Source organism: Artemia sp. Qi Xiang Cuo, chromosome 2, assembly GCF_049724085.1.
Source record: "Artemia sp. Qi Xiang Cuo chromosome 2, ASM4972408v1, whole genome shotgun sequence".
Taxonomy (NCBI): domain Eukaryota; kingdom Metazoa; phylum Arthropoda; class Branchiopoda; order Anostraca; family Artemiidae; genus Artemia; species Artemia sp. Qi Xiang Cuo.
Genome location: NC_142795.1, coordinates 35,276,946 through 35,300,317, shown reverse-complemented (window position 1 = coordinate 35,300,317; position 23,372 = coordinate 35,276,946). Strand labels below are relative to the sequence as shown.

Sequence of the window (23,372 nt, the reverse complement as noted above, 5' to 3'; positions counted from 1 at the left end):
CCCTCCTTAACTCGTCGCTCGTTACGGTAAAGTTTTATTTTGCTTTAGAAAATATGTAGTCCAAATCAATGGCCCTTGTGCTTCAGCAGTCGTTCTTAAAACATTGAGACAAAAAGTCAAATTTTAACATAAATATCGATGAGTGGAGGAGGAGACATATATAAAATAATTTCTGTTCGTTTTAAATTTTAGTGTTGTTCTTTATTTTCACTTGAAAAGACTTGTTATTTAAATTTAAATTCTGACCGTTGTTCAAACCATGCCCAGGCCTAACCAAGGTAGGATATGGGTACCGGTCGCATAAACCACAATTTCTTGCTATCAAATTGTTGTATATATCCAAAATTGCAAATTGGTTGGTAGCACCCCGCTCTTTCACTTTTCCTACTTAAGAATTAAAATATTGGATTAAAGTTTAAATTTTTGAGAAAATTTAAAGATCTTGACAAAGTTTTCGGAGAACAGCAGTTTTGTCGAATAAGTCGTTAATAAAACTTTTACTACAGAATTTCAGGTCAACAGTTTTATGCTACATCTTAAAATCTTATCGCAATGAAAGGGGTGCTATTACTCCCCTTGCACCAATAATAAAGGCGCTGATCGCAAATATTCCAGGGAATCGGCAGGAATTATATATCAGTGTTCATCACCTCAATCAGTTTAACGAAAGAAAGCTTTAAAATAAATGCCAAAACCCTTTTCTGCAATAAGAAGGGAGGTATGAAACCCCACCCCATATCCCTTCAATAACCTTATTCAGGTTTAGTCTAAATGAAGGAAGTTGAGAGATTAATGCATATTCCCCATACCCTTTTCAGTATTTATCTGAAGGCCTTTGGAGAGCTAGACAATTTGGGCATTGAAATACGGTCTTTTAGGCATCTGTCCGGCCCCACCTACACAATAACCCTACGCTCCTCTTTCGTAATAGCTAATGCGCAATTATACATCAATAAACATAATTTCATGAAAATCAAATGAATCAATTTAGTTAAATCAAGCATTAAGATACATTTCTAAATTAACCATTGATCTTGTATGGAGTACATGACTTCTCAGGAACGAATGTGCCACCATGCAGTATTACTGCCTCTGCAACTGCGAAGCTCAGTAGCTTTTTGATAATTGTAAGTAGATTGGCTATCTCAGAATTTCCAATCAATAGCAAATTGATCCTCTTTGAAGCGAAATCGTAGTTTAATGCATTGAAAGTGCAAAAAACTCCCCTTTCCCAGTGGTGCAATTTTTCTGGTCATTGAAAAAGAGCGTTATAACTTTTAATTTCCCTTAAATGAGCCCTTTACCGGTCTTTTTAGGACCAACGGTGTGATACGATCATCCCTGGGGAAAAAAAAACAACGAAAAACAATCAAAGATACATCTGTGGTGTTTTCCCTGGATTTAAACAAGAAAAACAAGTTTTTTCCACTGAAAGTAAGGAGCAACATTAAAACGAATAAAGATTGTGACGTATAAAAGGGAGGTTTTCCCCTTCTTAATACCTCGCTCTTTAATCTAAAGTTTTCTGTACTTTTAAAAAAAGCTCCTTATTGTTGTAATTAAACGACCCTTGTGTTTCAGGAGTCGTTCTTAAGGAATTGGGACAAAAAAAAGGGTCAATCCCCCTCATATATGTAAAAAATTCTGTTCGTTTTAAATTTTAATGTTGCTCATCCTTTTCAGTTGAAAAAAATTGTGTTTTATTTAATGGAAGCTAGATGCCGTCCAGTCTTTTTGGGTGAATTAAAAAGGGCACAAGAACTTATACCTTCCGTTTGAATGGGCACTCTCCAGATATTCTAGGACTATTCTTTAGACATGATCACTCCAAGGGGAAAAAATGAAACAGATAAACCCGAATTTGATATCTTTCTTTGGTCGAAAAATGCAAATTCAACATATTTGAAGATGGGAGCCAAAACCTCTACAGTTGAGTTCTCTTATATTCTGAATCTGAAGGTGTAATTTTCATCTTAACATCTTCAGTACATCCACCGTCTTTACTAATAATACTATCTAGTATTATTAAGTGAATATGTCCACTTGATCGATCTTTTCATCATCCAACGCACTTTTTCATCTTCACTAACGACCCCAGCATGTCCCTGGACCGATTTCAGACCATCGAATGAACCTTATTGACGAAGGTGGAATACGACTCGCCACCTGGAACGTACTCACACTCAATTGTCCTGGAGCAAAATCATTGCTTCCCTATGAGCTAAAATGCTACAACGTAGTTGTGGTTGGTCTTACGAAAACCCGCCTTGTCGGATGAGAGTCCGAGGATACCGGTGAAGGATATCACCTGATCTGGTCTGGTGACCCAAAAAGCAAGACAAATTGTGTAGGCCTCGCGCTGAACGCCAGAGCAAAGATATGCCTTCTCTCCTATAAACAAATTTCAGATAGAATACTGATGGCTCAGCTCCAGCACAAGCATGGGAAGTGGACAATTATTGTGTGCTATGGTCCCACGAATCCGAGTCCTGCGGAAGTGAAGGATAGAGTCCCACCCCACGACATCGTAACTCTTCTGGGAGACCTTAACGCGACGGTTAATGACAGGGAGGGCGTGTGGAGAAGTGTTCTCGGCCCTGTGACTCCAGATTCACTGAATGACAACGGACAAAGACTCCTCCAGCTCTGCAATATGCATAATCTGGTCATATCAAACACGCTCTTTCAGAGACGAAATATCACAAATACACTTGGTATAGTAACGACGGCCAGACAAAGAAGATGATCGATTATGTTATGATCTCGGGTCGCTGGTGCTCGTCAATAACAAATTGCCGGACTTATAGGTCAACCGACCTTGGGAACACAGACCCTAGGATTGTAGTCGCCATACTCAGGCTATGCCTGAGAGCACAACGACAAGAAAGACGGCCCCCCATTCTCGATCTGAACAGTCTGGCTGCTTCTGAGACGCAACAGAAGCATGCTCTCGATGTCTCTAACCCGTTTATCTGCCTCCAAGTTCTGGACGACCCTGAAGTAGCCTGGAAGTCTTTCAAAGATAATATACTCGATTCTGCTGGCGGTACCATTGGCCGCAGCAGACACAAGAATAAACCCTGGATATCCCAGTAGAATCTGTCAGTAATAGAGCTGCGCCGGAAGGCCCGCTTAGCAAAGAATATGCCAGAGTACAGACGACTCAATGGCCTGCGCAATAGCCCGCTGCACAGTGATAGGAAGACCTTTGTCGACAAGAAAGCCAGCGATCTTGAAGATGCCTCAAGAAAAGGAGGCACCTGCTCCCTATACAAATACCTCCGCGAGCTGACGGAAGGGAAGACTTCCACCGTGAGCCGTGTTTTGTCTGCTGACGGCAGCATGCTGGATGACGATGCAGGCCAACTCTCCGCCTGGAGCAGTCACTTCCCAACGCTTCTGATTGCCGAGGCAGTTGGTCATCCCGACCCTGATCTGATTCAAGCAGCAATGACCACACCCGAGGCTACTTCCGACCTCGTATCGAAACCGTTTACCACCTTTGAGATCAAAAATGCTGTAAAACAGTTAAATAATAATCGAGCCCCCGGCGTCTGTGGTATTTCTGCAGAACTCCTCAAGTACGGGGGTGCAGCGATGATTCTGTGGCTCCGGCTAATCTCCTCAGCTGTATGGACGACGGAAAGCATGCAGAATGACTGGCGTGCTGGCATCATATTGCCGCTCTTGAAACTCAAGGGCAGCCGTCAAATCTGCTCCAACTATCGTGGGGTCATGCTTCTCTCCGTTCCTGGTAAACTCTTCGCCACGTCACTCCTGGACAGGTGTTCCACCTTTTTGCGTAGAGAGAGAAGAGTCCAGCAAGCCGGATTCATGCCGCGGCAGGTCGACGACGGAGCAAATGTTTACTATGCGCCAGTTGATCGAGAAGACGCGAGAGTTCCACCATAAAGCGTACATCGCATTCGTTGACTTTAAGGCTGCCTTCGATTCTGTTGATCGCCGTTCACTTTGGCTCATACTAAGAACTACGGGTATGCCCAAGAAATATTGCTCACTCTTTGAAAAGCTGTATGAGGATACGGAAAGCTAAGTGCAAGTCAATGGAAGACGCAGTTTCATATTCGCGGTGAAGACTGGCGTCCGGCAAGGTTGTGCCGCCGCTCCCAAGCTTTTCAAATGCGTCATAGACCATGTTTTGACCTTCAGTTCGGTCTTCAGTTCGCAGACCGGCTACTCTCTGACGCTGACTTCGCCGACGACATAGCGCTAGTTGCGAGCACCGTCGAAAAGATCACCAAAGCTCTCCAGGTCCTCTCAGAAGAAGCCTCGAAAGTTGGACTGAAGATCAACTGGCAGAAAACCAAAGTTATGCTCCTTGAGCCCCCCACGTCCCGTTCTACTGTAAAGGAAGTCAATATCGGAAGCAACCAAGTAGATGTGGTTGAAGACTTCACTTACCTGGGATCTATTCTGTCGAATGATGGCTTGATCACAAAAGAACTTAGATCTCGAATTGCCAAGGCTTCAGCACTTGTTGGGAGGCTTAGCAGCATCTGGCGAAAGCCAAACATAAGCCGCTTTACCAAAATGCGCATTTACAATGTGTCAGTCATCACCGTCCTGCTGTATAGAGCGGATACGTGGCCAGCTACAAAATCTATCCTCAGCGCCGATGTCACTCAGACGAAACATCTCCGAAGAATCGAAAGACTTCACTGGACTGACTTCGTTAGCAACCAGACTCTCCTGTCACGTACGGCTCAAACTCCTTCCTCGACGCAGCTCGCCCAGCGTTCTGTTCGGTGGTACGGCCACCTCCTTCGCGTGCCACGTGACGCCCCAGCATGGGTCGCATTCGACTTCGACCCCACCCTACACGGATGGAAGCGACCCAGAGGACGCCCATCCGCTAGGTGGAAAGACAAAGCCGATGAATTCCTCTCCCAAGCCCACATCCCGGTGGAAGAAGCTGCGATCCAGGCAAGCGATAGGTCAACCTGGAGGCGCCTAGTCTCATCGTTCTCTACGCCGAACCCTCGGCAGGAGCCTTAAGTCAAGTCAAGTAATTCTAGCGGCTTAGTCTTCTTAACCTTAATTTTTAAACCTATTCTAGAACCCTGACCTCGCAAAACCTGTAAAAATTCATTCTTTTTGCTCAAAATTTCGTCTAGGATGCTTAAATCATCAGAATAATTTAAGTCAAGGACAATTTTACTTCCCCATTTGACTTCGTGTTCTCCCATTGCATTTGCTGTGCTCCTTAAGATAAATTTCATCAAAATGATCTATATTAATGGGGATAGAACGAATACCCTTCTTAACTCCTGGTTTAAAACGAAACCAACTACTAATCTCATTTCCTATCTTTACCGTAGCAGTGTTATTCTCGTATATAGCACTAACCACTTTAATGTATTTGTCTGGTATCATAGGCAGCGCAATAGCACGGCTTAAGTAGAGCACGATGTTGGCACAATCTAATTTTTTTGTTTTTTTTTTGGTTTTTTTGGTTTCTAGGTCTTAGACCAGGGCATTTCGTATCGAAGGAGTTGTTGTAGAAACTTCGAAAAGGGTTCATTCGATTGGAAATTGGAATGGCTTGGGCCCTTTTTCATAGTCGAACTGATTGGAGGGCAACTAACACCCCTTCTACGCCCACCTTTTCCCCAAACACATCCAATCAAAATGTTTAGATAGCCCTTTTTTCAACATAGTTAAAAGTTTTAGAAATTAGGTTTTTGAGGATGATAACCTCCTCAGAGCCCTCGGGGCAAGGGTTGTAAGTTATGCCCTTGGGGCATATAAGGTTTTTATAGATAGTGATGTTGAAGAAACTTAAAAAAGGGTTCATTCGATTGGAAATTAGAAGGGCTTGTGCCCTTTTTGATAGTCGATAGTGATTGGATTATAACTAACGCCCCTCTCACACCCACCATTTCCCCAAACATATCCAATAAAAATTTTGAGATAGCCATTTTTTCGACGCAGTTAAAAAGTCTGGAAATTATGTTTTTGAGGATGAGACACTCCCCCTACAGCCCCCAGGGCAAGGGTTGTAAGTTATGCCCTGGGGCATATAAGGTTTTCTTTATAAAAAGTGTTGTCGTAGAAACTTCAAAAAGGAATCACTCGATTGGAAATTAAAAAGGCTAGTGCCCTTTTTAATAGTCAAAAGTGATTGGATGGCAAGTAACCCCCCTCTCACGCCCACCATTTCCCCAAACACATCCAATAAAAGTTTTGAGATAGCAATTTTGTTGAACGTAGTTAAGAGGTCCGGAAACTATATCTTTGAGGATGACAACCCCCTCACATCCCTATGGTCAAGGGTTTTAAGCTATGCCCTGGGGCGTATAAGGTTTTGTAGAACGCGTTGTCGTAGAAACTTCAAAAAGGGCTCATTCGATTGAAAATTAAAAGGGCTAGTGCCCTTTTGATAGTCGGAAGTGATTGAAGGGCAACTAACCCCCCTCTCACGCCCACCACTTTTCAAAACACATCCAATCAAAATTTTGAGCAATTATCTTCAACGTAGTTGAAAGTTCTGGAAATTAGGTCTTTGAGGATGACACCCCCCCCCTCAGCCCTCAGGGCAAGAGTTGTAAGTTATACCCTGGGGGTATATAAGATTTTGTTGAAAGCGTTGTCATAGAAACTTCAAAATGCTCATTCTATTGGAAATTGAAAGGGCTAGTACCTTTTTTAATAGTTGAAAGTGATTGGAGAGGAACTAACGCCCCTCTCACGCCCACCATTTCCATAAACAGATCCAATCAAAATTTTGAGATAGAAATTTTGTTTAACGTAATTGAAAGTTCTAGAAATTAGGTCTTTGAGGATGACAGCCCTCAGGGAAAGGGTTGTAATTTATGCCCTGGGGGCACATAAGGTGTTTATAGAAAGTGTTGTCGTAGAAACTTAAAAAGGGCTCATTCGATTGTTAATTGAAAGGGCTAGTACCCTTTTTATTAGTCGAAAGTGATTGGAAGGCTTGACATTTTTATAGTAAAGATCGATGTGGGTGCAATGTATTATTATTTTTTCCTTTTTTGTTTTGCTTAGACCAGGGCACTTCGTATCGAAGGTGTTGTCTTAGGAACTTCGAAAAGGGCTTATTTGTTTGAAAATAGAAAGGGATAATGCCCTTTTTAATAATCGAAGGTGACTGGAGGGCAACTAGTCTTCCTCCCACTCCCACCCTCCCATTTGCCCATTGTTCTTTAAAACTAAATGTTGCCTTGAGGTTAAATCAAAATGCACTGTATTAATGCTAATTCCCAATAAGGCATCTCAGCAGTATCCCAAGAACGACTGAGGATATTATGTTCGAACTTTCGGGGCTACTTCTGCTCTTAAAATTTAACCAAATTAAAATAGCGTAAGTCTATCCAAGCCATCAAAGAAAGTAAACAGATTTTTTTGCGAATAGTATCAAGTTTTCTATTTCAGGTCAACTAGAGGAGGTATGAAACTAAATTAAAAGTACATTAGTTTTCGATTTCGACGAAGTGGGAATTAATGCACTTTCTTTATTTCACCTTTTCACGTGTTTATTTCCACAACGGATATCAATCAGATGCCTTATCTTTATCTCAATCTCTTATCGGATCTCAATTAAATGCCTCTAATATTTTAGTAAACAAATCAAAAAAATTTGTTTTCCTAAGCATAGTTGACTGGCTTAATTTTTGTTCTTTTTTCAGAATCATCAGAAGAATCTTTTGAGGGTTATCAAGGATTTAATGGTATCCTGCGTAGTGATGGGTGCTCGATTTCAGATATCTTTGATGAAATTTCGGGTAAAACATTTTTTTTTATTATTATGATCACACACTATGGCGTATCTAGAGGAAAGGTTAAGGGAGTAAATCTGTTCCCACTGCAGAATCTATTGGCGTGTCATTTAGACATATTTTATGGAAGATAAAGCGACTTACATTGTTAGGGGAGGGGGGCTGACATTGTCCCCGAGCACTAAAAATCCTACAAATAGCTCTCATCGCCTATCATGTGCAACTGTTTCTTTTTCATTCTCTCTTTCTCTCACTCTCTCTCTCTCTCTCTCTCTCTCTCTCTTTCTCTCTCTTTCTCTCACTCTCTCTCTCTCTCTCTCTCTCTCTTGGTTCCAGAAACGTCAAAACTGTCTGAATGCCGCTATTGAATAACATAGAGTGTATTTTAAAGCCAATCTTACAACCATGTACACAAAAAAAGCACAAATAATCTCTACTCTTCCAAATTTCTATCACAATGAAAGTACTTAAACGAAACAATACCTTTACGTAGTAAATGAGGATTTTTTTTAAGATGCATAATTTCCAGATACCTCACTATTTAAAGGTAAACTGTGGCGATGTACTATTTAAGACATCTGTAAGCATCAACTCAGTGTTCCCGAATATATTCTCTTTTATCTTAGAGAGCCCTTGGCACTGGCTCAGGCAATGCACCAAATCATCCTCCTCATTTTTGCAAAGAGGGCAAGTATACCTGTCTCCTTTGCAACTTCTTTCTTTTGAGTACCTTTTAAATCATCAACTAAATTGAAGGCAATTAGCCCTGAGTTGCATCCAGAGATTAAGATATCTAGCTAATAAATTCAGCTTCAGTTGGAGCTCCTGCCCGTCAACTACCTTAACATCCTTATAAAATTTCAACTTTTCCAATTTCTATAGCTCCTTACTCCATTTTTGGATCGTAGGATTTTTTAGCACAATTTTATTCTCATTCTCCCAATTTCCAAGTATATTAGTTGGTCCTCTACCTTCATTCCGCACAAAAGAAAACCCTGTTCTATCTAAAATGTCTTAATTCTGAATGGCCATGATATTTTTCCCCTGCAAGAGTAAATCTTCGTAAGCTGCCTTAAGCAACTTGTCACTCGGTAACTGAACAACGCTCAACCAAAATTTGATCATCGAGACTAGTCTGTAATTTTTTAGTGGCCTTAGACCTAGACTGCTATTTAAAAACTGGGAATGATAGTAGGGAAAGGGGTGCCATTTTGCTTCCTTTATGTTCCTTCCGGTGTTATTTGCCCACTTTACGTTCCATGGCACCTTTCCATGGCAGATTACCAGACTAGTTATTTGGTCATAATAATATAATGTGGTCAAACAGGTTTTTTTTCTGTTTTTGTTGTCAATTGCGCAATGAATATACGCCATAAGGTCACGTGCACATTCTTAAAACCCTATGTGATTAAACAAATTATACAACTACAAGCTATTTGCTAAAATTTCGTAAATACTGGTACAATCGGGCAAAGAATCCTCGCCAGTTCCTAAGCATTTCAAAAAAGATAACAGTATGAACGGGGGATTCCCCGCACAAATTTGTTTCAACTCCAAGTTTTTCAACCAGACTGGTTTTTTGAAAGCATAGTGTGTACATGAGTGTAGGCTTTGTTATTAAAAACTTGGACACTACAATCAGAATTGTTTGATTGACATTTAAAAAGGGGTAATGAGATTTGCGAATGGAGTGTAGGATTCGCGAATTTGATCATATTAATGATTTACAGTAAATACAATATTTCAACTAGAAATGGCTGAGAAGTGCTTTAGAGCAGATGAAGTGTTTGTGTACTTTACAACACACAAGTGATGTTTGGAATGAGTTGTTAGTTTAAAATTGGTTAACTTTCCATTCGTTCCCCCATTTCTGCGGGCTGGGGTGGGGGGGTCAATTTTGTAGGCAAAACCAAAACTACTCATAATCGAAAATAAATGGGATCTGCCTCAAGGGCAAGGCTCAGCGGCCCGTCCTGCCCCCATTTCTGAGGGCAGGGGGGGGGTCAATTTTGGAGGGAAAACCAAAAATACTCAGAATCGAAAATAAATGGGATCTGCCTCAAGGGGAAGGCTCAGAGGCCCTTCGCTCCCCCATTTCTGAGGGCAGGGGGAGGGGGGGGGGCAAAATTGTGGAGGGAAAACCAAAAATACTCAGAATCGAAAATAAAAGGGATCTGCCTCAAGGGCAAGGCTCAGAGGCCCTTCGTTCCCCACTTTCTGAGGACAGGGGAGGGGGGGTCAATTTTGGAGAGAAAACCAAAAATACTCAGAATCGAAAAAAAATGGGATCTGCCTCAAGGGCAAGGCTCAGAGGCCCTTCGTTCCCCCATTTCTGCGGGCAGGGGAAGGGGGGGGTAGATTGTGGAGGAAAAACCAAAAATACTCAGAATCGAAAATAAATGGGATCGGCGTCAAGGGGAAGGCTCACAGGCCCTTCGTTCCCCCATTTCTGAGGGCAGGGTGAGGGGGGGGTCAATTTTGGCGGGAAAAACAAAAATAATCAAAATTGAAAATAAATGGGATCTGCCTGATGGGGACGGCCCAGAGACCCTTCGTTCCCCCTTTTCTGTGGGCTGGGGTGGGGGGTCAATTTTGGAGGGAAAATCAAAAATACTCAGAATCGAAAATGAATGGGATCTGCCTCAAGGGGAAGGCTCAGAGGCCCTTCGTTCCCCCATTTCTGAGGGCAGGGGAGGGGGGGTCAATTTTGGAGAGAAAACTAAAAATACTCAGAATCGAAAACAAATGGGATCTGCCTCAAGCGCAAGGCTCAGAGGCCCTTCGTTCCCCAATTTCTGAGGGCAGGGGAAGGGGGGGGTCAATTTTGGAGGGAAAACCAAAAATAATCAGAATCGAAAATAAATGGGATCGGCCTCACGGGGACGGCACAGCGGCCCTACGTTCCCCCATTTCTGCGGGCAGGGGGAGGGGGGGGGGTCAATTTTGGAGGGAAAACCAACAATACTCACAATTGAAAATAAACGGGATCGGCCTCAAGGGGAAGGCTCAAAGGCCCTTCGTTCCCCCATTTCTGAGGGCAGGGGAGGGGGGTCAATTTTGGAGGGAAAACCAAAAATACTCAGAATCGAAAATAAACGGGATCTTCCTGAAGGGGAAGGCTCAGAGGCCCTTCGTTCCCCCATTTCTGAGGACAGGGGAGGGGGTCAATTTTGGAGGGAAAACCAAAAATACTCAGAATCAAAAATAAATGGGATCCGCATCAAGACCAAGGCTCAGAGGCCCTTCGTTCCCCCATTTCTGAGGGCAGAGGAGGGGGGAGGGTCAATTTTGGAGGAAAACCAAAAATACTCAGAATTGAAAATAAATGGGATCTGCCTCAAGGGGAAGGCTCAGAGGCCCTTCGTTCCCCCATTTCTGAGGGCAGTGGTGGGGGGGTCAATTTTGGAGGGAAAACAAAAAATAATCAGAATAAAAAATAAATGGGATCTGCCTCAAGGGGATGGCTCAGAGGCCCTTCTTTCACCATTTCTGAGGGCAGGGGTGGGGGGGTCAATTTTGGAGGGAAAAACAAAAATACCCAGAATCGAAAATACAGGTGATCGGCCTCAAGGGCAAGGCTCAGAGGCCCTTCGTCCCCCCATTTCTGAGAACAGGGGGAGGGGGGGTCAATTTTAGATGGGACACCAAAAAAACTCAGAGTGAACAATAAATGGGATCTGTCTCAAGGGGAAGGCTCAGAGGCCCTTCGTTCCCCATTTCTGAGGGCAGGGGAGGGGGGGGGTCAATTTTGGAGGAAAAACCAAAAATACTCAGAATCGAAAATAAATGGGATCTGCCTCAAGGGAAAGGCTCAGAGGCCATTCGTTCCCCATTTCTGAGGGCAGGGGAGGGGGAGGTCAATTTTGGAGGTAAAACCAAAAATACACAGAATCGAAAATAAATGGGATCTGCCTCAAAGGGAAGGCTCAGAGGCCCTTCGTTCCCCCATTTCTGAGGACAGGGGAGGGGGTCAATTTTGGAGAGAAAACCAAAAATACTCAGAAACGAAAATAAATGGGATCTGCCTGAAGGAGAAGGCTCAGAGGCCCGTCGTTCCCCCATTTCTGAGGGCAGGAGAGGGGGGTCAAGTTTTGAGGGAAAACCAAAAATACTCAGAATCGAAAATAAACGGGATCTGCCTATAGGGGAAGGCTCAGAGGCCCTCCGCTCCCCCATTTCTGTGGGTTGGGGAGGGGGGGGAGGGTCAATTTTGGAGGGAAAACCAAAAATACTCAGAATCGAAAATAAATGGGATCTGCCTCAAGGGGAAGGCTCAGAGGCCCTTCCTTCCCCCATTTCTGAGGGCAGGGGAGGGGGAAGGTCAATTTTGGAGGGAAAACCAAAAATACTCAGCATCGAAAATATATGGGATCTGCCTCAAGGGGAAGGCTCAGAGGCCCTTCGTTCCCCCATTTCTGAGAGCAGGGGAAGGGGGGTCAATTTTGGAGGGAAAAACCAAAATACTCAGAATCGAAAATAAATAGGACCTGCCTCAAGGGGAAGGCTCAGAGGCCCTTCGGTCCCCTATTTTTGAGAGCAGGGGAGGGGGTCAGTTATGGAGGGAAATTCAAAAATAAACAGACACGACAATAAAGGGGATCGGCCTCACGGGGCAGGCACAGCGCCCCTCCGTTCCCCCCGTTCCGAGGGCCGGGGGGGGGGGGATCAATTTGGGAGGGAAAACCAAAAATACTCAGAATCGAAAATAAATGGGATCTGCCTCAAAGGGAAGGCTCAGAGGCCCTTCCTTCCCCCATTTCTGAGGGCAGGGGAGGGGGGGTCAATTTTGGAGGGAAAAAGAACAATAATCAGACTAGACAATAAACGGGATATGACTCAAGGGCAAGGCTCAGAGGCCCATCCTTCCCCAATTTATGAGGACAGGGGAGGGGGGAGTCAATTTTGGAGGGAAAACCAAAAATAGTCAGAATCGAAAATAAATGAGATCTGCCTCACGGAGAAGGCTCAGAGGTCCTTCGTGCCCCCAGTTCTGAGGGCAGGGGCGGGGGGTCAATTTTGGAGGGAAAATCAAAAATACTCAGAATCGAAAATAAACGGGATCTGCCTCAAGGGGAAGGCAAATAATTCCGTTGTTGTTTTTTTTGTTAAGCACGATTGGCTGAAATAAAAGCGGAACTTTTAAAATCACAACAACTCAAGGTCAGTAAATGATTCCTTTGTTTTTTTTTGTTAAACACGATTGGCTTAAATAAAAGCGGAAATTTTAAAATAACAAAAACTAAAGGTCATTAAATAATTTCTTTTTTTTTGTTAAACCCAATTGGCTGAAATAAAAGCGAAACTTTTCAAATCCCATCAATTAAAGGTCGGTAAATAATTCCTTTTTTTTTTTTTTGTTAAACACGATTAACTTAAACAAAGGCAGAACTTTTAAAATAACAACAACTGAAGGTCAGTAAATAATTCCGTTGTTTTTTTTTGTTAAACACGTTTGGTTGAAATAAAAGAGGATCTTTTAAAATACAAAAACCTGAATGCAATTTAATAATTCCTTTGTTTTTTTTTTGTTAAACATTTTGGGCTGAAACAAAATAAGAATATTTAAAATAACAAAAAATGAAGATCAGTAATTAATGCGATTTTTTTTGTTAAACACTATGTGTAAAAATAACAACGGGAAATTTAAAATTAAAACAACTGAAGGTCATTAAACAATTCCGTTGTTTTTTTTGTTAAACACGATTGGCTTAAACAAAATAAGACCTCTTAAAATAAAAAAAACAGATGGTACGTAAATAATACCGTTGTTTTTTTGTTTTTTTTTGTTAAACACGATTGGATTAAATAAAAGAGTAAATTTTAAAATCACAAAAACTTAAGGTCATTAAATAATTCTATTTTTTTTTGTTAAAAACGATTGGTTTAAATAAAAACCGAACTTTTAAAATCACAACTACTGAAGGTCAGTAAATAATTTCTTTGTTTTTTTTTAAACACGACTGGCTGAAACAAAAGCAGAACTTTTAAAATAACAACTGAAGGTCAGCAAATAATTCCTTTGTTTTTTCTTAAACACGATTGGCTTAAATAAAAGCGGAACTTTTAAAATCACAACAACTCAAGGTCAGTAAATGATTCCTTTGTTTGTTTTTTTGTTGAACACGATTGGCAGAAATAAAAGCGGAACTTTTAAAATCACAACAACTAAAGGTCGGTAAATGATTCCTTTGTTTTTTTTTGGTTAAACACGATTGGTTGAAACAAAAGCAGAACTTTTAAAATCACAACAACTAAAGGTCAGTAAATAATTCCATTGTTTTTATTTGTTATACACGATTGGTTGAAATAAAAGCGGAACTTTTAAAATCACAACAACTTAAGGTCAGCAAATAATTCCTTTGTTTTTTTTGTTAAACACGATTGGCTGAAATAAAAGCGGAACTTTTAAAATCACAACAACTGAAGGTCAGTAAATAATTCCTTTGTTTTTTTTTAAACACGACTGGCTGAAACAAAAGCAAAATTTTTTAAATCACAACAACTGAAGGTCAGTAAATAATTCCTTTGTTTTTTTTGTTAAACACGATTGGCTGAAATAAAAGCGAAACTCTTAAAATCACAACTCAAGGTCAGTAAATAATTCCTTTTTTTTTGTTAAACACGATTGTCTTAAATAAAAGCGGAACTTTTAAAATCACAACAACTGAAGGTCAGTAAATAATTCCTTTTTTTTGTTAAAAACGACTGGGTGAAATAAAAGCAGAACTTTTAAAATAACAACTGAAGGTCAGTAAATAATTCCTTTGTTTTTTTGTTAAACATGATTGGCTGAAATAAAAGCGGAACTTTTAAAATCACAACAACTAAAGGTCAGTAAATAATTCCATTGTTTTTTTGTTAAACACGATTGGTTGAAATAAAAGCGGAACTTTTAAAATCACAACAACTGATGGTCAGAAAATAATTCCTTTTTTTTTTTGTTAAAAACGTTTTGGTGAAATAAAAGCGGAACTTTTAAAATCACAACAACTGAAGGTCAGTAAATAATTCCTTTGTTTTTTTTAAACACGACTGGCTGAAACAAAAGCAGAATTTTTAAAATCACAACAACTGAAGGCCAGTAAATAATTCCTTTGTTTTTTTTGTTAAACACGATTGGCTGAAATAAAAGCGAAACTCTTAAAATCACAACTCAGGGTCAGAAAATAATTCATTTTTTTTGTTAAACACTATTGGATTAAATAAAAGCGGAACTTTTAAAATCACAACAACTGAAGGTCAGTAAATAATTCCTTTTTTTTTTTTTTTGTTAATCACGATTGGCTGAAATAAAAGCGGAACTTTTAAAATCACAACTCAAGATCAGTAAATAATTCCTTTTTTTTGTTAAACACGATTGGCTGAAATAAAAGCGGAACTTTTAAAATCACAACAACTAAAGGTCAGTAAATAATTCCTTTTGTTTTTTTTGTTAATCACTATTGGCTGAAATAAAAGCGGAACTTTTAAAATCACAACAACTCAAGGTCAGTAAATGATTCCTTTGTTTTTTTTGTTAAACACGATTGGTTTAAAAAAAATCATAAATTTTAAAATCACAACAACTGAAGGTCAGTAAATAATTCCTTTTTTTTTTTTAAACAAGTTTGGCTTAAATAAAAGCTGAACTTTTAAAATCACAACAACTCAAGGTCAGTAAATGATTCCTTTGTTGTTTTTTTTGTTAAACACGATTGGCTGAAATAAAAGCGGAACTTTTAAAATCACAACAACTAAAGATCAGTAAATGATTCCTTTGTTTTTTTTTGTTAAACACAAATGGTTGAAACAAAAGCAGAACTCTTAAAATCACAACAACTGAAGGTCAGTAAATAATTCCATTGTTTTGTTTTTTTTAAACACGTTTGGTTGAAATAAAATAGGAACTTTTAAAATCACAACAACTGAAGGTCATTAAATAAAAAAAAACCTAAAATAATGTCATGAAATCAACATGCAAACTCGACATAGCTTTATTTCATTTTTTAAGGTTCATTTAGACGAGGTTACGTGCGCGCACGTAACCTCGTCTAAATGAACCTTAAAAAATGAAATAAAGCTATGTCGAGTTTGCATGTTGATTTCATGACATTATTTTAGGTTTTTTTTATTTAATGACCTTCAGTTGTTGTGATTTTAAAAGTTCCGCTTATATTTAAATCAAACGTGTTTAACAAGAAAAAAAAACAATGGAGTTATCTAATGACCTTGATTTGTTGTTATTTTAAAATATATGCTTTTGTTAAAACCAATTGTGTTTAACAAAAAAAAACAACAAAGGAATCATTTAATTACCTTCAGTTGTTGTGATTTTAAAAGTTTTGCTTTTATTTTAGCCAATCGTGTTTAACAAAAAAAAACAAAGGAATTATTTACTGACCTTCAGTTGTTGTCATTTTAAAAGTTCCGCTTTTGTTTCAGCCAATCGTGTTTAACAAAAAAAACAAATAGAATTATTTACTGACCTTCAGTTGTTGTGATTTTAAGAGTTATGCTGTTGTTTCAGCCAATCATGTTTAACAAAAAAAACAAAGGAATTATTTACTGACCTTCAGTTGTTGTGATTTTAAGAGTTCCGCTTTTGTTTCAGTCAATCGTGATTAACAAAAAAAAAAAAAGGAATTATTTACTGACCTTTAGTTGTTGTGATTTTAAAAGTTACGCTTTTATTTCATCCAATCGTGTTTAACAAAAAAAAGGAATTATTTACTGATGTTGAGTTGTGATTTTAAAATTTCTGCTTTTATTTCAGCCAATCGTGATTAAAAAAAAAAAAAAAAAATGAATTATTTACTGACCTTCAGTTGTTGTGATTTTAAAAGTTCCGCTTTTATTTCAGCCAATCGTGTTTAACAAAAAAAAAGGAATTATTTACTGACCTTGAGTTGTGATTTTAAGAGTTTCGCTTTTATTTCAGCCAATCGTGTTTAACAAAAAAAAACAAAGGAATAATTTACTGACCTTCAGTTGTTGTGATTTTAAAAATGCTGCTTTTGTTTCAACCAATCGTGTTTAAAAAAAAAACAAAGGAATTATTTACTGACCTTGAGTTGTTGTGTTTTTAAAATTTCCGATTTTATTTAAGCAAATAGTGTTTAACAAAAAAAAAGGAATTATTTTCTGACCTTCAGTTGTTGTGATTTTAAAATTTCCGCTTTTATTTAAACCAATCGTGTTTAAAAAAAAAAAACAATGGAATTATTTACTGACCTTTAGTTGTTGTGATTTTAAAAGTTCTGCTTTTGTTTCAACCAATCGTGTTTAACAAAAAAAACAAAGGTATCATTTACCGACCTTTAGTTGTTGTGATTTTAAAAGTTCCTCTTTTATTTCTGCCAATCGTTTTTAACAAAAAAAACAAACAAAGGAATCAAATACTGACCTTGAGTTGTTGTTATTTTAAAAGTTACTCTTTTATTTCAACCAATAGTGTTTAAAAAAAAAAAAAGGAATTATTTGATGACCTTCAGTTGTGATTATAAAATTTCTGCTTTTTTTTAAGCCATTCGTGTTTAAAAAAAAACAAAGAAATTATTTACTGACCTTCAGTAGTTGTTATTTTAAAAGTTCCGCTTTTATTTCAAACAATCGTGTTTAACAAAAAAAGTAGAATTATTTACTGACCTTCAGTTGTTGTGATTTTAACAGTTCTGCTTTTATTTCAGCCAATCGTGTTTAACAAAAAAAAACAAAAAACAAAAGAATTATTTACTGACCTTCAGTTGTTGTGATCTTAAAAGTTCCGCTTTTGTTTCAGCCAATCTTGTTTAACAAAAAAAACGACGGAATTATTTACTGACCTTCAGTTGTTGTGATTTTAAAAGTTCCGCTTTTTTTTCAGACAATCGTGTTTAACAAAAAAAAAAAGGAATTATTTACTGACTTTCCGTTGTTGTGATTTTAAAAGTTCCGCTTTTATTTCAAACAATTGTGTTTAACAAAAAAAAAACAAAGGAATTATTTACTGACCTTCAGTTGTTGTGATTTTAAAATTTCCGCTTTTATTTAAGCCAATTGTGTTTAAAAAAAAAAAAAAAAGGAATTATTTACTTACCTTCAGGTGTTTTTATTTTAAAAGTTCTGCTTTTGTTTAAGTCAATAATGTTTAACCAAAAAAAAAACAAAGGAATTATTTACAGACCTTCAGTTGTTGTGATTTGAGAAGTTCCGCTTTTATTTAAGCCAATTGGGTTTAACAAAAAAATGAAATCATTTACTGACCTTTAGTTGTTGTGATTTTAAAAGTTCCGCTTTTGTTTCAGCCAATCGTGTTTAACAAAAAAAAACAAAGGAAATATTTACTGACCTTCAGTTGTTGTGATTTTAAAATTTACGCTTTTATTTCAGCCAATCGTGTTTAACAAAAAAACAACAACGGAATTATTTGCCTTGCCCTTGAGGCAGATCCCGTTCATTTTCGAGTTTTGGCATTTTTGATTTTCCGTCCATAATTTACCAACCCCCTCCACTGCCCTCAGACAAGGGGGCCAGCGGAGACGCTGGGCCGTCCCCGGGTGCAAAATCCCAGTTGTTTTTGACTATTGGAATTTTTTATTTTCCAGCCAAAATTGACCCCCCCGTCTCCTGCCCTCAGAAATGGGGAACGAATGGCCTCTGAGCCTTGCCCTTGAGGCAGATCCCATTTATTTTCGATTCTGAGTATCTTTAGTTTTCCCTCCAAAATTGACCCCCCCCCTCCCCTGCCCTCAGAAATGGGGAACGAAGGGCCTTTGAGCCTTGCCCTTGAGGCAGATCCCATTTTTTTTCGATTCTGAGTATTTTTGGTTTTCCCTCCAAAATTAACTCCCCCCCGCCCCCTGCCCTCAGAAATAGGGGAACGAAGGGCCTCTGAGCCTTCCCCTTGAGGCAGATCCCATTTATTTTCAATTCTGAGTATTTTAGGTTTTTCCTCCAAAATTGACCCCCACCCCCTCCCCTGCCCTCAAAAAAGGGGTAACGACCGCCCACTGAGCCTACCCCTTGTGGCCGCTAACTTTTTTTTTAGTTCATGTTCATTGTTGGTTTTACCTCACCAATGGTCCCCCCCCTCCCCTTCCCTCAGAAATGGGGGAAAAAAGGGTCTCTGAGCCTTGCCCGTGAGGCCGATACCAATTACTTGCGATTGTGAGTATTTTTAGTTTTCCCTCCAAAATTGACCCCCCCTCCCCTCCCCTGCCCTGCCACAAAAATGTGGAATTTTCCATTTTTTGCCATAAGAAAGATCACGGATGCGTGTTAATTTTTTTTCTTTCTTTTTCCCAGGGGTGATCGTATCGACCCAGTGGTCCTAGAATATCATGGGAAGGCTCTTTGAAACAGAAATTAAAACTTTAGTGCCCTTTTTAAGTGACCAAAAAAATAGAGGGTAACTAGACCCCCTCCCACACTCATTTGTTCCCCAAAGTCACCCGATTAAAACTTTGAGATAGCCATTTTGTTCAGCATGGTCGAAAATATTATAACTATGTCTTTTAGGATGACTTAATCCCTCAAAGCCCCCAGGGGGAGGGCTGAAAGTTATGAACTTTACCCAATGTTAATATATAGTATTGGTTATTGCGAAGTATACAGACGTTTTCAGGGGGATTTTTTCTGGTAGGGGGGTGGGTCGGGGGTTATATGGGAGGATCTTTTCATGAAGGAAGTTTTCATGGGGGACGGGACATTGCTATGAAGGGGGCGCCGGATTTAAAATAAAAGCCAAAATAAAAGCTGCATTAACTAAAAAACGATCAGAAATTAAATAAAAAAACAAGTTTTTTAAACTGAAAGTAAGGAGCGACATCAAAACTTAAAACGAACAGAAAATGAAAGGGGCTTTCCCCTCCGCATTGCCTCGCTCTTTACGCTAAAGTTTTTCATTGTTTAAAAAAAATAGAGTCGTGAGAAAGTCAAACTTTAGCGTAAAGAGCGAGGCGTTGAGGAGGGGACACCCCCTTACATATACGGAATAATTTCTGTCCTTTTTAAGTTTTAATGTCGCTCCTTACTTTCAGTTTAAAAAACTTGTTTTTTTATTTAATCTAGTAAAGTGAAGCTGAATTTCATCAAAATCTTGACAAAATGCCTTTGAGTAGGGCAGCACAGCCTCTGATAGGGCGGCCTGGGGGGGGGGTTGCCAAATAGATATACCTAATTGAAGTCACTATTTACTGCGAACATAGTCGCCTGAGTTTCCTTTAGCATACAAGCAGAGGGAAAGTAGCGATGCCTTCTCATTTTTCTTGTCACCTTGGCAAACGGCTCAGGTTTGGATACACTTATAAGAGAAAGTCACTAATATCACTTCGAATGCACCATTTAAATGTAGAGATGACCTCTGGTGATCCTAAGGCCTGACATATTCCAAATTCTCAGTAGTAGCGTCATAAAAGCTTTCGAAGTTCTGACGTAAAGTGAGCAGCCTTATTTAATTAAATAAAAAAAAAAAATTTTCTTAACTGAAAGTAAGGAGCGACGTTAAAACTTAAAACGAACATAAATTATTCCGTTTATGAAAGGGGCTGTCCCCGCCTCAACGCCTTGCTCTTTACGCTAAAGTTTTTTATTGTTAAAAAAATAGAGTTGTGGGAAAGTCAAAATTTAGCGTAAAGAGCGAGGCGTTGAGGTGGGGACAGCCCCTTTCATATACGGAATAATTTCTGTTCGTTTTAAGTTTTAGCGTCGCTCCTTACTTTCAGTTAGAAAAAACTTTTTTTTTATTTAATTTTTGAGCGTTTTTGATAGGCCTAAATGCAGGTTTTGATTTTGGCTCACCGTACATGAATAATCAACACCAAATTTGCATGTTAATTTTACTTTTATTTGGTTAAATGGCTTTCTCGAACGTTGTTTAATTTTATTTACGTACGTTTTTATTAGTAATAAATACACCTAACTTACGGATTAACTTACGTAATGAATGTCTATATTCATATATTTTTAATACGTATATTAGGGGGTTCACCTTCTTGTTAATACCTCGCTCTTTACGCTAAAGTTCGAATTGTGTTCCAATTCTTTAAAAATGACCCTTAATCACAGAGGCCGTTGATTAGAATAAATAGCTCTTATGAAAGCACTAAAACGCTCTTTGGCTTAAAGAGCGAGGTATTGACTAGGGGGAACCCAATCATATACGTAATAATTTCTGTTCGTTTTAAGTTTTGATGCTGCTCCTTACTTTCAGTTGAAAAACTTGTTTTTTATAATTTAATTTCTGATCTTTTTTTAGATAATGCTAGGAAATGCGGTGCCCCCTTCATAGCAATGTCCCTTCCCACAGGAAAGCTTCCTCCATGGAAAGATCCTCCCACATAACCCCCGACCCATCCCCCCCACTACCAGGGAAAATCACCTTGAAAACATCTATATACATCCCGGGACCCAATACTACGAGTAAAGAGTGGGTAAAGATCATGATTTCCGGCTCTCCCCCGGGGACATTGGGGGATTGAGTTTTCCGAAGTTACATCTTTTACATCTTTAACTATTTTGAACAAAATGATTATATCTACATTTTTATCGGGTGACTTTGGGGAAAAATCAGCGTGGGAGGGGGCCTAGGCGCCCTCCATTTTTTTTCACTTAAAAAGAGCACTAGAACTTTTAATTTCCGTTCCAATGAGACCTCCCACGATATTCTAGGACAGCTGGGTCGATACGATCACCCCTGGGAAAAAAAAACAAATAAACACGTAGGCTATCCGTGATCTTTCTTCTGGCAAAAAATACAAAATTCCACATTTTTGCAGATGGGAGCTTGAAACCACAACAGTAGGGTTCTCTGATACGCTGAATCTGATGGTGTGATTTTCATTAAGGTTCTATAACTTTTAGGGGGTCTTTCCCCCTTTTTCGCAAATCAGCCAAATCTTCTCAGGCGCGTAACTTTTGATGGGTAGGTCTAAATTTGATGAAACTTATATATTTGAAATCAGCTTTAAAATCTGATTCTTTTGATGTATCTATTGATATCAAAATCCCGTTTTCTTGAGTTTCGGTTACCATTGAGCTGGGTCGCTCCTTACTTACAGTTCGTTACCACGGACTGTTTGATAACAGATCTTGTGTAGAATTTATGTATTGGCTGAAGGAAGAATAAAGGCGAAGCTTTCAGAGGGAGAAATTGCTTCCTGTTTTATGGTGCATGAGTATTGGATTCCTATGAGATGACGTACCTCAACTCTCTTAGAATACTTGGGTTTTAATGTTGAAAAGGGTTTCGAATTTTTTATATTTCATAGTTGATTTTGTTTTTGATTTTTGACCAGTTAGAAAGGGCTGTGTGAAGATGATTGAATTAAAACTTTTCAAAACGGAAATGTGAGCCCTCATCTAACTGCTAAGTGTACTATTGTGTAAGATGACAAGGTTTTGGATTTTATTTAATTTTGGGTGTTTAGAAAAAAAAATGCCTTGTGAAAAAAATCGTCATCTGACATTGATTTAGGAATGGTAACTATTATTTCGGTTCGTCTTAAAAGTAAATGTTTTTACGAAAACAAATTTATGGTGGTTTCGAAAAAAAACTCCACGAAAATGGCGTCAGATCAAAATGAAAAGTGTATTATTGGAATCAACATAGTCGAAAACCATGTGCATTGAAATTACAGTCCCCCACCTTGAACAACAGGGAAAATAACTTTTTTGCACTATCTGGGTAGCACTGATCTGTCTCCTTTTTTCTTTTCTTTTCCAGGGCTAGCGGTTTACCATAATATCAATGAAAAATTATTAATACCTCATTCAAAAACTATTTCTCATATGTACGTGCTTTTAATGAATTCCACCATCTGCAAGCGCCGTATGGCACTAAAAGTGGCACTTTTTGTGCTATTACTCAAGGGATGGGGGTAGCGGGCTACCAGAACATTGTAGACAGACTTTTAATATCTCATATAAAAGAGGTTGCTCGTGTCTACGTTGTATCTATAAATTCTAACATCTGCAAGTTCCAAATCTCACAAATACGGCACTTTTGGTGCAATGTCTCAAGTGGAAAAGGGGCTAGTGGGCTACCAGAACTTTTTTGAGTGATTTTTAATGGCTCATTTGACAGCTTTCGCTGATATCAGTAGAGATGCCATAATATCTCCGATTGCCCACCCCTGCTGCCACCTACAACTTCTTTTTACATAGTTTATGGATGGTTATGTGTGTTGGTCGATTTATTGATGGTTTTATGGATTTTGTCAGTGAGAATGAAAAAAACAGGAACTTCGTCACATTTATGTCTGTTTTCATGGATGATTATGTGTGTTGCTCGATTTATTTTATGTTTTTCATGGATGGTTATGTGTGTTGGTCAATTTATTTGATGGTTTTATGGATTTTTTCAGTGAGAATGGAAAAACAGGAACTTTCTCACTTCCTTCTTGTTGTTGTTCGATGCAGATGTTATGAGTTTCCGGGAAACAGTATTGGTTATTGTTTTTCAAGCCAAATGTTATGAGTTTCCAAGGTAACAGTTAGATCCCCCTTCTCAGCCAATCAGAGGACATTGTTTACATAACAATTTGACCTTGAGATTTCGTATATAGCGGGCATGCAATGTGATTCAATTATCAGAAAGTATTGTGACACAATGGATAGAACAATTGACATAATTGATGAGCTTGAGGCCTTGGCAGCCAC

The 23,372-nt window shown here is 38.9% G+C and overlaps 1 protein-coding gene across 1 annotated transcript in view; it reads left to right on the top strand.

Annotated features, from left to right (window-relative positions):
• The window catches only part of LOC148955176 (vitellogenin-1-like), a 346,909-nt gene that overhangs the window by 302,953 nt on the left and 20,584 nt on the right, over positions 1–23,372 (top strand). Inside the window, exon 17 of the mRNA XM_089100639.1 lies at positions 7,668–7,763. Within this exon, the coding sequence (XP_088956765.1) occupies positions 7,668–7,763 (96 nt within the window). The remainder of the gene's footprint in view (positions 1–7,667; positions 7,764–23,372) is intronic.